Here is an 18,413-nt window from a genome sequence, read left to right as displayed (position 1 = left end):
GAGACAGTACCATGCAAAGTAACGAGGGGATCAAGCCCCTTCCAGGAAAAACATGCTCACACTGTCAACCCACCCCCACCGAATTTCACTGTTGGCGCAACACAGGATGCTAAATGTTGTTCATGAGACATTCGCCCCACTCACACACGATCATCGGTTCGCCACATGGTATAACGCGATTTGTCACTCCAAATCACGGATTACCACTGTTCTAACGACCAGTTGCACCTCTCCTTGCACCATGCGAGGCGGCGCTTCGCATTTCGTTGGGTGATGTGGGGCTTAAAGGGCAGCCACTTGTCCATGGTAACCGAGTCTTCGTACCTCACGTCGCACAGTCATGCATCTAGGATTACATCCTGCCCTGGTTTGGAATCCCTGTGTGATGGTGGCGATCGCTGATTGCCGGTTCTCTCGTACTACCCTATTCAACACTCGGCGGTCTCTGTCTGTCAACATGGGCGCTCGGTCAGAACGTTTTCTGGTTGTACACGTCCCATTACGTTTCCACTTTACTATCACATCGGCGACAGTGGACTTCGGGATGTTTAGGAGGGTGGATATCTCGCACACGGACTTGTTACTCCTGTGGCACCCAATCACTTCACCACGTTCGAAGTCTATAAGTTCCTTCAATGGACCCATTCTGCTGTCTCGTGCACTATGCTGCCTCTAGTGGTCCCTTGCTTGCCTCACCTCGCTGTAGATGGCTCCACAGAGTGGCCTACTATGCACAACACACATTTTGACTGGTGTCCGGATATTTTTGATCACATAGAGTATATAATTTCAGATGCAGAAAATGATACGCAACAGAATCGTGTGAACCCAGCTGGAAAACAAAACCGCCCCGGACCGGGACTTTTGGGATTTTGCACTATTAGTAGTGGTCTACCATCTGACCAAAATTAAGCTTTTAGGGAATTATTCCATGAAGCCTTTATTGACTGGGTGAGAAATCAGAACCTACCAATTTAACCATATTGTGTACGTGTGGTGAGAATGATATTGCCAATTAAAAAAATATATATCAAAATATTTACAAGAATTTACACAATTGAGACAATAAGATGAGGAAGAGAATACAGACACATGTGTCTACGTCTTACAGAAAAGCGAATAGATAACTCACTACAATACAATCAGCGAAATGAATTTTACGATGAAAAGGATATAGTGAACTTTAGTTCCCTCTAGCGTTATTCTACCAACTAATTTCTCGGACATGTTTGGTACTTGAATACATCGAATTATAATTTCAAAATAGAAAATTCAACGCGTTTCATTAAATTATGTGAAAAATAAAAAAGATTACATTACATTCAATAGTATCAGGATTCGCACGTTTAAAACAGACGTGTTTAAACAACTTATTTTAAACGTTTAAAAGACGCGACTATGCGTTTTACAAATGTTTAAAACGTTTAAAACAAAGTGTTTTAATCACGTTTTTTAAATATTTTTTTAAAAAAATACGTTTTGATACATGATATTTGATAATCTGTGGTTATTATCGTGTTTTGTAACTTTGTCCTTTCATTTAATCAGTGATATTTTTATCTGTTCAGTGGCTGAAAATCTAAATTCAGTTAACAATGAAACATATCGTGATGAATATTCGTGGGCCACGTTTAAAACAGTTCGCTTTTTCTTTTTTTTTCTTTTCAGTGTTTAAAACGTATTTAAAATTAAATACCACATGGAAGAAACGGTTCCTCACTTAACATACTGCACATAGTTGTTAATGTCAATATTTTGTTGCATGCACGATGAAATTTCTCATTTCACATAACCGTAGATACCACGTGGACAGAGTGAGGTCTGACTACTGTGGATTATTTGAATCTTCTCGAACAGCTTACATGAGAGATTTAAGATTAACATAAATAGGAATTTTACGAAGTTATCAAGTGTTTACTTTTAAACTAGCACAGTCCTTCCTTGGATGATTAACAGATTCCTTATTAATCATTATTATTAGAAAATAAATCTTCTAGGCATTATGTTTTAAATGTTTTATTTGTTTAAAACATGTATTGTTCTCTATTAAAACACACTTTAAAACATTTAAAACAAAAAAAGCTACTTGCTTTGGTTCTTTAAAAAAATTGCCAACCCTGAGTAGTATAAATCCCGTCGACAGTAAATAATAACAGAGGAAGGAGTAGAGTGAGAAAGAGATAGAAAGAAGGTGACAGAAGAAACAACAGCAAAAGAGAGACGGACAGAGGGAAATAATGAAACCGAAAGAAAGTAATAATCAAAGATGAAACAAAAGACACAGAAAAAGAGAAAAAATAGACAAACGGAGGAATAAGACAGACAGAAAGATAGGAACAGAGGAGGAAAATAAACACAGGAATAAGACAGACAGGAAGATATGGGACAGAGGAACAAGTATGGAAACAAACAGAGGAACAAAACAGACATGAAGATAGGAACAAAACAGACAACAAGATAGGGATAGAGAAACAGAGATACAAGGAGGAACATAAACAGAGGAGCAAAACAGATAGGAAGATAGGGACAGAGGAACAAGGAGGGAAACAAACAGAGAAATAAAACAGTCAGGAAGATAGGGACAGAGGAGCAAGGAGGGACACAAACAGAGAAATAAAACAGGCAGGAAGATAGGGACAGAGAAAAAGAGAAACAAGTAGGGAAACAAACAGAGTAATAAGACAGACAGGAAGATAGGGACAGAGAAACAAGAAGGGAAACAAACGGAGGAATAATACAGACAAGAAGATAGGGACAGAGAAACAGAGGTACAAGGAGAGAAACAAACAGAGGAACAAAAGAGATAGGAAGATAGGGACAGAGAAACACAGGAACAAGGAGGGAAAGAAACAGAGGAACAAAACAGACGGGAAGATAGGGACAGAGAAACGGGGGAACAAGGATGGAGATGAAGAGATGGTTGAACAGAGGAGCCAAAATAAGGGAATATACTCTGGGTTATAGTAACTTTGCTCAAAAAGCAACTTAGTTACTTTAAAAAGTTACTACATTACTTTAACAGTCATTCTAGATTGTCTGTAATGTGAATATAGAGTAAAACAGCCTAACTGTTGCTTGTTGCTTGTTACTTCAAAAGGCTGTTAAGTACTGGGATGGCCAAATCCGGATAAATATCCGGATTCCGGGTAATTTTCGTTCCGGATATTGGATCTTCTGATATCCGAATACACGGACTATCCGCATATCCAAATATCCGATATTCGAATTACCCGAAATGTCCGGATATCCGAATGTGTGCATTATCCGGACAGTTTTATCGTTTTCATGTTTTACGGGCTATCCACACATTATTTTATTTGTCATTTTCGTATTTCACTGTACAGATTTCCTACAAATCTGTTCTCTCCAGGTACCTGAATTATCCGGACATTCAGATTATCCAGATATACATATTCCCTGCATATTCGGATTATCCGTTGCATCTGAAACGGAAATCGGATAATTTGAAATTCGTTTTCCGGATTTTGTGGACATCCCTGGTACTGACATATTGTTTCTTGATTGTAAAGGATGTTACAAGAGCGTTAGTGAAGCACTGTTAAGCCATTTGAGTTACTTGGAGACAGAAATCATGAGCAGCTTCAATGAAAAGTGCGGCTAGATTCCAGCTGATGAAACTCTGTCACGATTCCCCTCAGGGAAACAGGGCGTTAATGGTTCATCTGGAACTGTCGGTTTCATACAGAGCACGGTCCAGCAACCACAGATAGAGAAAGGCCAACCAGCTGACTACGGCCAACGGCGAGAGAGGAGGGGGGCAAAAAACCGCTGCCCACCAACCAGGTTCGCGACAGAGAATTCCAAAACATCACACGTCCGCAAATGACCCTCGGCTCCTTGTGCAGGAGATAATAAACGCACTTAGGGACCGCTGATATTTTGCACATCTTATTCGCAATATTGCAGAAATTTCCTTCTTAATTAGGAGTAACCCAATGTTCAGAGCCATTTATTCTGCAACTTTTGGCTAATCGGGGTGTAAGCGATAATAACCCTTTCCGAGGACACTCAAATGTAACCTGCTCTTTCACGTAGTACAGCCTGAACTGCATTAGTTAGTAAAAACTGTTTGTATGCACACTAAAATAGTGAAAGAACACGTCAAAAATAACTATTAGTACCAAAAATAACTACCAGTACCAAAACCTAACTACGTAAAATTATAGCTGCTCTTGTGGAAAATCGTTTTGGGTGCTATATTCACTTGCGCGAAGCCTTCGAGCTGTTCTGCTACATGGTAAAGTAACAAGCTAAGGTAACAGACGTACTTTACTTCACAATAACACATTTCCGAGAGCAAAGATCAACTGAAAACGTTCGTAAACAACAAAGTCTTCATAAACCATGCAAAATATTTCACTTTCTCTAGGGGGTACAGAGGCTAAAGGGTACAATTTTATCCTATCTTGTGAGAGAACAATCTAAGATTGTCATTTGTATAAAAATTCAAGTATTAGATATACATAATTAAGTTAGAATGTAGAAGGTATTTTACATATTGTTCGTTCATTATAACTTTTTTATTTACTTGTGTTTTGAATTGTGTCCTGCTCACGACACCAAAAAAATATATGTATATATCTAACTGTTACATTTCCAGATCAACCCTACTAGAATATTCAAATGTAAATTACCTTATCTATGCTTGTATTAAATTTATTTTTCATCATTTGACAATTAACATAAATTAAAATAAGTTTCTTATTAAATGAAAAGGCAATGTTTCGTCTGTCCCACCCATGACACAAAAATATTCACTTGTAGCTACAAATCTGGGAAAGTATTTTAAGGGTAGTTATGCTTAATCAATACTGTTAAGTTTCATATTTCATTGCACAGAAACTAAGAAAAATGTTGCTTAAGTATCAGTAGAAAAGTCACTTTAAAGTAAAAAAAATGTAGGCTGCGTGTCCCAACCGTGACAATAAAATGCCCCCCCCCCCCCTCCTCCGGACATCTGAATTAATGACGCTACGGGGACGCCATGAATAATCTCTCCCAGAATCTACGACTCTGTGTGTTTATGCCATAAGTAACCACATTCTTTTCAGACTCAGACTACAGATGTTGCTTGAACCCTTTTCGACGCCACCATGTTGCATATGTGTAACAAGCACACACGGTATAGTCCGGTATATAGGGGGCGAGTTGTTTTCGTCCAATCACACTCAATCTTCAGCCAATGGGCGCAGCTGTCATTCTGCTCGTCTACTCCACGTGGAGTCTCAGTCACATGACTGCGGATACGCTGTTGCCGTACTTTGCAACTTCAATGTGGAAGGTGCTTGTGCGCGGAGAGACAAGGTGGCGTAGAGTAGATGTGTGGCAACACTTTGCGTTGAATGTGATTGTTGCAGCTGGTGTGCGCGCTCCGTGGACTTCAAAGCCAGCCGATCGTTAACGTAGCTAGCGAGTCGACAATAACAAGGTTTCGAATCTCTTGACACCTAAAGAGAGGAGTTCAGATAAAGTGAAAGGATTGGACGCAGAGCACCACTTATGACCTCTCACTCGGGCAAATTACAAGCGCGGCTGCGTATGCATGTCGTAAGGGCTTTAGTAGCACCGTAAGCTTATCTGATGCCTCAGTGTTATTAACAACTGTCCCGCTCCGGAAAGTTAATTGTTACCATGCGTAGTCAGTCAACAGTCGACGTTCCTTCCTCGAGCTTCTCATCTCAGGTCAGGAGCAGTGTTGCCACATAAAGGCCCTTTTTACTTAATTCAGGTTCATCTACCAGCTTTCTACGTCTTCTGTCTGGAGTGTCCCAGGGGAGCGTCTTAGACCCACTTTCGTTCCTTCCTTGCATGGATGGGAGAGGGTCCAGGGGGTCCGGACCCCCTCGAAAGACAGGCAAGGATTAGATTGGAATTATACAGCTTTAGATGGCAATACCAAAGGAGGTTTACGCACACTCCTACTTATAACAGTAATATGCATAAAATATTAACCATGAACATTACTGTTGGTCAAATGGATCTAACATCCTTTATGTTATTCAATAAATATTCATTTCTTTTATCTTTTTGATATTCATTTCCTTGACCGAACTGTTGCTTTTAAACACATTTTCGCGATCTTAACTACACGTAAGCTAAATTATGAATACGTGCATTTCTCTATTCTTATACCGTCTTGTTACCTATTCATGCAATAACAATACAATATTAATTAATTTAGATATTATTATGAACAGTGACATTGGGCCTCCCCCATGGCGCAGTGGTAGCGTCATTGCCTTGTAATCCAGGGGTCCCGGGTTCGATACCCGGTGGAGGCACAAGTGGTTCGGATCCCACTTTAAACTGTAGGTCCAGTCCCGATTAGCCTTACTGTGCATAAAGTGGACTTAAAACACCAACTCAAACAATCACATGACTTAGATTTAAACATTTATAGTATTAATGTCATTATTATGTCTGAGACACTTGGTTTGGGCGCTCGCCTCCCCCGAAATATATTTCTACACAGGTGCCTGTCTCGGACACACTGTCTTATCTTCCTATCAGTCTACTTGTTTGCCGATGACTGTAAACTGTTCACGCAAATTTCACCAAAACATGATTCACGAATCTTACTACAAATGCTCTTAATGAACTGGTGTCGCTATTGAAACCTAGAATCGAATCCTCAGAAATGTCCCTTCCTCCATAAAAATAACAACGTGCATTCTGTTTATCTCCTTGAAAACAACCCATCAAAAAAGTTTCCTTCCTAAAATATCTTGGCGTTATCATTGAAGAGCATATTACAGCTACTACTAAAGTCTCTTGCATTTCCTTGGTCGTCTATTCTTGAGTACTGCTCTTCTATCTGGACCATGGCTTCCGAAACTAACCTCTCCAAGATTAATTGTGTCCTCAGCTCTATTCTCGCCATAGAATACCTACCTTCCCTAAGACAGCTCCATAAAACAGATATTGTGTCTGTTTTGAATATCCATCCACTACCAGTGATGTGTGCGTCTACGCGTAAACAACAATAGTCTACATTTTACACGTAGAATATTTTATACACGTAGATTACGTAATCTATGTAAACAACATAGCGAAAGGTGATAGCTTAGCAAAGGGCGTCGTGAAATTAAAATAAAATTATACTGCGTACCAGTTGCTGATGTGTGAGGAGAACTTTTCATACTCTTTCTTCCAAATTCGAACAATTTCTCGCCTAGGAAAAACCTAATATAGGAAATATTCTAGTGTTTTATGGGGAAAAGACCACTCTTGCCTCACGACTGCCATCTGTTGTTGTTTTTTGCATACTATTTATCTTCTTCCATAGTTGATAATAGAAGAGTAGAGAAATTTTGTTCTAAATAGGATTCTTTTCATTTCGTTAGGAACCAATATAGTTTAAAATGTCACTTTCCTTTCATGAAACCCTTGAAAATTAATTTTAATGCACTTTAGAAGCCAACGTAATCTACGCGTAGATTACGTGTAGACAACGCATGTAGACGTAAACTTATAGTCTACGGCACATCACTGGCCACTACTCACTTCTTGCTAACCACAAGACGTGATCTTTTGACATGGAATCGTCAACGGTAAAATTAAAATGGAATTTCTAATCAGTCAATTCAATCTTCGAGTACCCGAATGCTCAACCCGCAATGAAAAACACTTCCACATTCCCAAAAGGCTCTCCTTTCCCCGACGTTATCTTTTGAACAGGCTCCCCACTTTTACAATAATCTACTACCAAATGTTGACATTTTGATTGTTAAAATACGGGGTTCCAACAATCGCTACCAGCAATTTTTAACTGTGCCGTCTTGTTATGCTTGCTTTGTTGGTCTTACTGTCCAGATGTCACAGTTTCAGTATACTTCCAGTATAAAATGGTGGTTCAGTACTGCATCTATTGATTGATTTATTCATTTTATTTTACATCGCGTTTTGTGCCTCTTGGCTAATTTGCGAAGAGGGGGATAAATGATGAAATTGATGAATGGACATTCACAAACAACGATGCCCGAGCGGGATTCGAACCCGGGACCCCTGGCGTCGCAGCGCGATGTGCTAACCACTCAGCCACAGGGTCCGGCAGTACTGTATCTAAAACTTTATTTCAGTGTGTTGACGTCGAAGTCATAAATAAATTAGAGCTGTTTATTGTCTTTTTAGTGCTGATTTAATTCTGTGCCAGATGTAAAGTTTTCAAACGGTTTAGATTTCCTTTCTTCGAACTAGGAATGGCCACAAGATCTGCGTGACGGATTTCAAATTAACCGATATCCGTTTCGGACGCAACAGATAATCCGGATAACCCTGATCCCAATATCCTAATAATTCGGATATCCTGAAGCCGGATCGTGAAGCCGAGTTGTTATCACATCGCGCTACGACGCCAAGGATCCCGGGTTCGAATCCCGCTCGGGCTTGGTTGTTTGTGAATGTCCATTCATCAATTTCATCATTTCATCACTCATCCCCATCTTCGCAAATTAACCAAGAAGTAAAATAAACTAAATCAATCAATCGGATATCCTGAAAATTCGGATATATCCTACGTAAATGGCGAATAAAAGAATATGTGGATATCCCGTAAAACGGATAAACGACAAAACTGTCCGGATAATGCACACACTCGGATATACGAATATTTCTGATAATCCGAATATACAGATATCGGATATCCGGATAATTCTAGCGCCATCTGCTAGAATATTCGATTTCCGGATATTTTAAATCCGAATAGAAAATTATCCGATATTCGAATAAAATTTTATCCGGAAGAATATATGCATTGTGTCAGGAGTGTAGTAATACAAGACGGACTACAGGTAGAAACAGCGTTGCAGTGGCTCATAAGACGAAGGAGAATTTTGTAAGGTAAAAATATAGGGCGTAGACTGTACAGGAAATTTAATTACATTGTTGAGTACAAAACTGGACCAGTTGTCTGCGTATTGCTAAAAAAAATATTCCATAAAAATTTCAGATTATTAAAAAAAAAAAAAAAAAGAATTAGCAAGTTATGCTTCCTTGTATGAGAGTAGCAGTTTGGCTGGATTATCATTGATTGATTGCAGCAGATTTAATTTTTCGAAATAAACTGTCAGGTATTCACAAAAACAAATACGTAAACTGGAACGAGTACAAGGACATGTCAAGTTCGTTGCAAACTAGATGCCACAACTGTTAACATTCCACAAATCTTTGTATTAATCTGAGTAAGTTAGAAAAACTATATTTAGGGCCTCACACTTTCTTGATCACGGCCAAAGGTGGGAATGATCTGATTAGCACCACGCCCGTGGCCGCCTTTACCCCCCCCCCCCCCAGAGTTTCCTCCAGGTACTCACTTTACGACGCTGGGTGGACACCGGAGCCGTTTGAACAGGTGGGAAAAATTCCGGTTCTCCCCCGCCGAGGAACCCGGGTCTCTCGCAATGAAGTCAGACGTCCCAACGACTGAGCTACCCGGCTTCTACTAAAGACCCCTTACTAAAAAGAAAACAAATGTAATTGTCTGCATTCAGGTAGAACTGTGAGCGTGGTGCTGATCACATCACCTCCAAAATGGCTGAGATCATATGTGGGAACCTACCCCCACATCCCCTAATTTATCTGAGCACAGAGATGGACAAGACAAAACATGAGCGCCATAGAGAATTATATTGACTGTGGGTCCACGAACCATAGCCTCGTTTGTTTGTAAAAATGCAATTTCAGGGGTGAAGAGTTGGCAATTAAGTACTTCTCTGACTGTTAGTGGCATCATTCCTTATTTGAATGCAATTCTAACAACACGCTCTTTCATCTTTAGGTCAATACACTTCTTTCTTGCCGTGGTGAAAATCGAACCTACGACACACTAGTGATTTACTACGAATCCGGTGCGCTAACAAACTACTCCTGTGGACATATTACGAATGCACGCCTCGGGGCTTTTTCTAAACCTTTAGGGACATTCCACGAAAGTGGACCTACTCCATGTAAATATAAGGGTCAGTCAATGGAAAACAGGCCACCTCGTATATCTCGACGTGTAGAAGCCGCGGCTCCACGAAACTACTACCGTTGTCGCCGGGTAGATGGCAGTCACGTCACAGGCTTGTGAGAAGCAGTGCGGGTGTGAGCCATGTGAACTGCAGACACGCAGGGACTTGCCATCCGGCTTATCATGGAGCCCAGTACGGAAGAGCAGCGAGCAGTCGTGCATATCCTTGTGGCAGAAGGCGCTAGTACGCTAGACATCCACCAACGAATGGCAGCAGTGTATGTGGAACACTGTTTCTCTCTCTCGAGGTTGAAGGAGTGGAGTCGTAGGATTATATTACAAGTGATAGGTTAGTTCGTATAAACTTTCCAGCCTGATCATTACCAGTGCGTAGTTAGAGATCGGTTAGTTCATTGAACCCTCCAGCGTAAATATTGCCTATTTTTCTGGGAGCAGGAAAAGGTTTATTATCCATTTTGCCTTGACTCATCTCACTCAACAGGTCCCTAGGTGCCGTGGCTTGCCGCGAGTTGATAGCTTCCTGGAGATGAGGCCTTGCTCGAAAAGGTTTATTATCCATTATCCATGGAGTCGGAGGTTTCGCGAAGGAAGAACGTCACTGCATGACGATCCACGACCTGGACCATCTGTCACTGTCGCAAATGATGACTTCATCCAACGTGTGAACTAACATAATTCAACACGATCGACGATGTACAGTGGAGCACGTTGCATAAACCACAGGGTCACGTCACGGCACAGTGTTTAATATTATGAAACACCGCCTCCAGTATCGGAAGGCGTACGCACAGCAGAACAACAGCTGTTTCGCATGGGAATAGCACTAGAGATGCTCCTCCGATGCAACCAGAAACGCAGTGATTTCCTCTGTCGAATTGTCACGGGAGATGAATCCGTGGGCCATCTGTATGAACCGAAAATCAAGCGGCAAATTCAGCAGTGCAAGCACCCCCCACTCACCACCACTGAAGGAATCGAAGGCTATGCAGAGTTCTCGCGGTCACGTGCTCCTCACATTGTTCTTCGACCACAAGGGGCCCCTGATTATCGAATTTTGTGAGAAAGGTGCTACCGTTACTGGCGTGCGGTATACAAAAAAATTGACGCGTCTACGTGAGGCCATCAAATCCAAGAGACCAAGTTTGCTGTCGTCCGGGGTAGTGTTGTTATATGATAATGCACATCCGCATACGGTCATTGTTGTCCGGGATCGGTTACACAGAGTTTGATGGGAAACACTCCAGCACCCACCTTATAACCCGGACATGTCCCCGTGCGATTACGCCATCCTTGGTGAGTTGAAACGGGCACTGCGTAGTCACCGGTTCGACTCCGACGCTGAGGTGAAGGATGCAGTGAATGACTGGTTGTTGCAGCAACAGCCCACCTTTTACAGGGCTGCCATTGACCTACTGTCCGAACGGTGGGAGAAATGCTGCTACTACAGGGATTACGTTTAAGATGAGCACGTAGTTTTATAGTCATACAGGGTGACCTGTTTTCCACTGACTGACCCTAAAAACAAAATGAATCAATCTGAAAAGTATTATGGCTTTAATTACCTAAAAGGGGGATCACCCACCGAGAAGTGTAAAATTACGCTACCACTCCAACAAAGAAACGTCTAAACTGAAACGATCACTCTTAGGATACGACTTCTAAACTAACGATGATGAACCTTGTGGGCGGCAATTAAGAAAAAAAAAACATCCGTACCCTGGAAGAGGAGGAAGGTCGTTAATACACCATTGTGTGAATTATAATGCTAAAGGGACTACAGGTCCCTGGAGAGTAAAGGACAGTTATGATTAACAAAATATATGAAAAATGAGATAACCATCTAATCTTCACAGGAAAGCATATATCGGTCCCTAATTTGCATAAATTTAATTCTCATCGTAAGCACTTTCAAGAATAACACACACAACTTTAAATCTGCAAACCACACATCAGGTTTTATAAACTAAACCGGATATAAGCAAATTGAATTATCTTCCAGTCATTGCAGTCTGAAACTACAAGTTGGAAAATAAAAATGATATTTTAATTCGCCATGTCAGCCACTACGGATAGCAATGGACCAAACGAATTTCCTCTGGGAAACTGTCGTGTTCATTTAATGGTGTAAAAGATGAGATGGGATACAAAGCACAGAGGCACTCTCAAGCTACGTCCACGAAAGAATTCACCAGCAAATGATGGAAGTGTTCTTACTTCTTAATATTATAAACCCAAACCTGTCATTTACTTAAAAATAGATACATTCTCTTTTAAACAAATGTTACAGTCTGTGGGACATAATCTTTACTCTTCCCGCCAAAACACCTGACGTAACGATGCACTTGAGTCAATCAGGTAGTCAGCTTCAGTTACGTAATGCTCAGCTGTGTCTGATTCGCTTTTCAATTAGCTCTCTTGAAAGTGAACTAGCATAGCCAATCAGAAGCGAGCTCTACGTTACAATTGTAGATGTAATGGTGGCCGAAGTCAGAAGTAACCATTGCATCACTTCACATTTTTAAAAGCCAATAACTATTCAACCAAGACGAAAAAACGTTCAGTTACAAACATTTTCAGGAACACATCAAAGGTAAGCAACATACATATGGAAAAATACGGAATCACGAGCAGTTGATACCGATGGTTATTTTTGTAATTTTACAGGAAAATAACTTTGGCTTTTTTGTACGATATTTCATTAATTAAATAACCGTTTTCCCTCTGGATCTTCCTCCTTGAATTTATCATGACGGGAAGAGGAAAACGTTCTCTCTTACGGATGGAAATTTCAGTATTTTCTCATTTGGTTTGAGTTGCTGTTTTAAGTCCACTTTATGCACAGTAAGGCTAATCGGGACTGAACCTACAGTTTAAAGTGGAATCCGAACCACTTGTGCCTCCACCGGGTATCGAACCTGGGACGCCTTGATTACAAGGCAATGACGCTACCACTGAGCGTATTTTCTCATTTATCTTTATTAGTTTAAGGTGACGGACGAGGTACAATTTTGCATACGTTGTAAATCTATTTCAATTCTGTAAAAATGCGTGCGAGTATTGAATTAAAATCTCTCCACGATGCAGATGTTTAAGTGGATTAATAAGTTAGATAGATAGAGTTTATAAAAAATAATCTCTCTTGAATTTAGTGTATTGATTTTGGAGAATGAAAACGCTTGCTCTCCAACGCGAAACTTTTCACTAATCAGAGAAATGTTGGGCACTTTTTATCCATGCGAGTTCTTCAACCTTTCTATTGGTTTATTTGTGCAGTTATCATAGACGTCCGGAAGGGGGGAAAAGAGAAGACCGCAGATCCCTCTGGAAAAAATTATATTACACACATACTCGTAAAATTTCATTTCAGTCTCAGTAATTTGTGTTAATTATTGGACGAGTGTTGCAGGAGCATGATAACTTTAAATTATGTATCTATATACCGTCGCGTTCATTCAAGTGTTGGAAATAATAATTGCTAGGACACTCCAATTCGTTCAGAAGTTTAAAGCGAATGGGAATTTGACTCGGGGGGAGGGGAGTGCAGGGATGGAAGCAAGAGGGAGCATTTGGAAACTGAATATGCTCCCCCTAATAGGATCTAAACGTCAGCCAAAATTCAGCTTTCCCCTGATTTATTTATTAATTATTTAAATTGTTTTTCGGCCTTGTATATGGCGACGTAAACGCAATAATACATTGTCTTCCACTTAACCATTTGCTTCGATATTATCTTACATCTGTTTACCAATAATATAGAAGAATAAAACCAAAAAGAGAAACAAATACAGCTCAAAAGGGCACACAAAGACACATGCTCACCCTTTCACACACACAAACAAAAATGGAGTTACACACGCGCGCGCGTACAAGCAAATGGTGTTTCACTATTTTCTCTCATTCTCTGCACCGACAACTTAGTTTGAGAAGTAAAATTTTTAATTTTTATTATTTAATAGATGTAATTTTAACAGTTTTTTGAACGTCACAATTCACGAAGAGACATGAATATCAGGTAGCAAGTGTTCCAAATGTCTGCTGAGGTAACAGTAAAATAATTTGCATGAAAGTTGGAGTTGTGGAGAGCAATGGATCTTTTGTTGGATTCTTGCGGATGTGAATATCGGAAAGATGTTGAAATCGGCTACAGAGACATTGTGCATCTTTCATTTGAAGGATCGTGTACAGCAAAACTAGTTTACGTTTTGTTGTTTAATTTAAGCCACTCGACTTTGGCATAGTACGGTGTCTGGTGTTCTAAATATTCTTGACCGAAAACAAAACGAATGCAAGCATTCTGGATTCGCTGCAGACGTCTAGCTTGCTCGTGATTAAATAAAAAACAAAACATCATCATAGTCAATAATAGAAAATTTGTTATGGAGAAAAGCTTATTTTCTCCTGGGCTACAATTAAAGTTGTAGAACAATGCGCATGGAGTATGGCTGTCAACGTGCTTCTCTCAGCTGTTTTAAGGTGAAATTCTTGAGCAGGACCTTAATGTTTTATTTAATTATGTATTGTCTAATCAAAATCCACGAGGCTGAGAATATCTTTTCCATATAAAAAGGACATCAATAATTATGACATCTCCTTACCTCCTTACCTCCATTATTTCCTGCTACTTCTTCAGTGATTTCCACACACAAGAATGGAACTCACACACGTAACACGTTGTGGAATGGTGTTCAGGTTGGTGACTTTTATAACAAACCCCCTCCCTGACCCATTGAGCTCAGCATCACTAAAAGAAATAAGTTTGTAGGCTGGAAAATACGGCAAAATACAGACTAGACTACTAAAAAATAAAGACAAACCCCCCCCCCGGAGGCTATATGATACGACCAATATGCACCTTGCAATACGCTTTCTTCAGATGGCGACAAAAGAGAAAAAACTCAGTTTCCCTCTGCGTACGCCAGTGCTTATAATTAGACGTTGTTCATTAATAACAGCAGTGTATTCATAACCATAAACACACATTTATTATAAATTAATATAATCTAAAACAAAAGTTTCTTTTTACAATTATCGCATTATTAACCACCATGGTTGATCGATTGATTTGCTTTATTTTACTTCGCTTTTTTTGCCACTTTTTGCTAAATTGCGAAGATGGGGATGAGTGATGACATGATGAAATTGATGAATGGACACTCACAAACATCCATGCCGGGATTCGAACCCGGAGCCTTACACACCTTGGTACTTGTACATTTATTATCGACTTTGCATATTATGTATTGCGCATATTTTATGTATTTTGTTGTATATATATATCTAATAATGACAGTATCAAAATAGTGATTAATATTAGTGTGTGAATATTCCATTCCAATTGCAATTAAGGTTTAATACTCATTCACAAATATTGATCAATATTTGAAAGTTTTAATTGTCACAATTTTCAATAACCGGTATCGGTGAAAATCTGTACCGGTATATGTATCGGCTCAGCCCTAATAATAATTTATGGAATACTAAGTTAAAGTAATATTAGCTCACTTTTCTCCTTCACAGTTTTCTGAGGAAATAGCTCTGTAAAACACAAGAGCCACATTATGAACTCACGTTACGAAGCAAATCTGGTTCCAAAGTCATATATCTTTATTTTTTCGTACTCTTTCCTTTTTTTTAAATTAAAAAAGCTTCTGGCTTATGAATTTTTCTTTCGCCGAGCCCATTTGGCTCCACTTCAAAGTTTCCCTGGTCGATGCAAATCAGCCGAATCTACGTTTCATCTAACCGTAATTCGTTTTACGGACGCTAACAAGTTTCCGACTGGGTGGAGGGAATCGCTTTTAGCCGACGCTTTTTCAGGAAGAGACTACACGAAGACAAAACAATAATAAGTAGTAGGGTGAGCATTGTTGTCTGTTTGTTATCTTTCATTCCTTTGTATTGAGGTTTAATGTTATTCCATGTTGTTGATCTTATTGGCGAAGTATTTCGCACAGCGCACTACGACATTAGGAATCCCGGGTTCGAATCCCGGTCGAGGCATGAGTGTTTTTTGTGAGTGCCTCTTTATCAATTTCATCATATTATCACTCATCCTCGCAGTTTCTATTAGCAAAAAGTTGAAGAAAAGTGAGGTAAAATAACCTAATTCAATCAAGCAATCATTTCATGTTGCTTTGAGTATAATAACATGCATGGCGGTAACTTGGGACCTAACTTGGGGGGGGGGGGGGGGAGGAGGCAGAATCGAACTTGGGGCTTAACTTTTTGGGGTGTAGAATCGAACTTAGAGCTTAACTTTAGGCGGGTTTAATATCGAAGTTGGTTCACTTAGAGGGGTAGAATCGAACTTGGGGGGACAGAATCGAACACGGGGCTTAACTTAAGGGGGTTAAATCGAACTTGGGGCTTAACTTTTTGGGGTCTAGAATCGAACTTAGAGCTTAACTTTAGGGGGGGGGTTTAGAATCGAAGTTGGTTAACTTAGGGGGGGTAGAATCGAACTTGGGGCTTAACATTTTGGGGTGTAGAATCGAACATAGAGCTTAACTTTAGGGGGGGTTAGAATCGAAGTTGGTTAACTTTAGGGGAGTAGAATCGAACTTGGGGAGAATCGAACACAGGGCTTAACTAAGGGGGGGGGTAGAATCGAACTTGGGGAGAATGGAACACAGGGCTTAACTTACAGGGGTAAAATCGAAGTTGGGCCCTAACTTTGGGGGGTAGAATCGAACTTGGAGCTTAACTTGGGGGTGGGATCAGAAACAAAAAGTCCTCGATCGTTTAGGACAATTTGTTAAATAACTGTTACGTGTGCGAAATCACAATAATTGAATACTTGTCTCTTCAGGTCTCAGAAGGTTAAGTAAAGTACCAATAACTTGTACATTTTAATGAACCTGAAAATTTTGGGGGAGTGCCCCCCCTTTGCCCCCGCCAAGCTACGCCTATGCCTATATGGTTATATTACCTCTCTCGCTCTCTCCACAGCATAGTGTACACGGTAATTTCACTTGGCCACCATTCGTCAGTCGTCGCGATTGGTCCAAAGTTACAAAAAGCGAGACAAATATACGACAAATACAATAGAATGTACAACTAAGAAAATTAGTAAGTTCATGTACACTCCTGTTTAGATAAAGTGCCACATGTTTTCACTGTCTAAGCCGTCTTCCGTAGCGGGGTGTTTATCACAGCACTACGACGCCAGGGATCTCTGGTTCGCATCCCGGCCTGGGCATGGGTGTTCCTTGTGAGTGTCCCTTCATCAATTTCATTATATCATCTCTCATTCTCATCTTCGCGATTAGTCAAAAGTGGCAGAGAAGCGAAGTAAAATAAACCAAATCAATCAATTCAACTGTTTAACCTTACAAAATGAGCCACTTTATGTGAACAAGAGTGTACAATGCCTATTATGGTTCCTTCTAAATGCAGTGCTGTACCTTTGGCCTGAACCAGCAAAGGTGTTTTCGAAAATTCCCCGCCTATCGAGAAACTGTTATGAAAATAATTATGAACAATTAGATGGTGAAATTATAGCTCGATCCCAAGCCTCAGGGAGACTCTTTAATGCGCTAAAGAGAAATTTCCTAAATAATCCATTAGTGACCAAAACTACGAAAATCCGTGTGTATAAAGTGATATATTTACCTACATTACTTTATGGTAGTGAAACCTGGACATTGACAAATAAACATAGGAGTAAAATACAGGCTTCAGAAATGAAATTTCTCCGTAAAATAGAAGGGAAAACAAGAAGAGACAAAATTAGAGCTAGCCTGGGCGTATCACCAGTGCTTGAGAGAATCGAACAGAACCAGTTACGATGGTTTGGGCACATACAAAGAATGGAAGACTCCAGAATAGCTAAACAAGCTTTGAATGCTAAGATGCAAGGAGCAAGACCACGCGGGAAACCCAGAAGAACATGGGAAGAAGATGTGAAGGTAGCTGTAGAGGCTAGAGGAGGAGAGTGGAGGAGAGCAAAGGAGCTGGGCCGAGACAGAATCCGATGGAAGACCCTCTGGGAAACCTAAACACCGCAAGGTAGAAGAGGATCGACTAAGTTAAGTAAGTAGAATTTCTTCCAGAGCATTGAAGTGAATCTTCGTGTCGTTTGCTCTGACCAGATCAGTGGTTCCCAAACTTTTTGACTTGCGGAGCCCTTTTTAGAATTAATTTCTATGTATTACAGTTAATGCTGTTTAGAAGTACTGTTACCGAGTAGAGGAAGAGGGGGTAGATAGTAAGCGAATGTAAAGTAAAGATATATCTAAACAATTGCATCATTCAACACTATCTTTAGCTCAGAAGGCATGGAGGCTAGAGCGTGTCTATGAAGAACGCAATGGATGCTGCTACAGTTCTTTGCCTTATCTTTAATTTTGGCAATGGCTCCAGCATTGTGACCCATCACTGCCTTTGCACCATCAGTGCATATGTCTGCACAGTTTTCCCACGG

The 18,413-nt window shown here is 40.2% G+C and overlaps 2 protein-coding genes across 2 annotated transcripts; one reads left to right on the top strand and one right to left on the bottom strand.

Annotated features, from left to right (window-relative positions):
- Positions 1-282: 282 nt before the first annotated feature.
- Positions 283-645, bottom strand: LOC145981932 (uncharacterized). Its single transcript, XM_083115428.1, has one exon. The coding sequence runs from the start codon at positions 643-645 to the stop codon at positions 283-285; it is 363 nt and encodes a 120-aa protein (XP_082971554.1).
- A 17,028-nt stretch (positions 646-17,673) lies between these two features.
- LOC145981931 (uncharacterized) lies at positions 17,674-17,988 on the top strand. The gene has a single exon (XM_083115426.1). The coding sequence runs from the start codon at positions 17,674-17,676 to the stop codon at positions 17,986-17,988; it is 315 nt and encodes a 104-aa protein (XP_082971552.1).
- The last annotated feature ends 425 nt before the right edge of the window (positions 17,989-18,413 follow it).

This window comes from Lepisma saccharinum, chromosome 30 (assembly GCF_977018435.1).
Source record: "Lepisma saccharinum chromosome 30, izLepSacc3.1, whole genome shotgun sequence".
Lineage (NCBI taxonomy): Eukaryota > Metazoa > Arthropoda > Insecta > Zygentoma > Lepismatidae > Lepisma > Lepisma saccharinum.
The sequence above is the reverse complement of the archived record's forward strand: the minus strand, read 5'-3'. Positions and strand labels throughout refer to the sequence as shown.

Excerpts from the sequence above, each read along its gene's own strand:
- LOC145981932 (XM_083115428.1), bottom strand. The coding sequence starts at position 645 with ATGGGTCCATTGAAGGAACTTATAGACTTCGAACGTGGTGAAGTGATT.
- LOC145981931 (XM_083115426.1), top strand. The coding sequence starts at position 17,674 with ATGAAATTTCTCCGTAAAATAGAAGGGAAAACAAGAAGAGACAAAATT.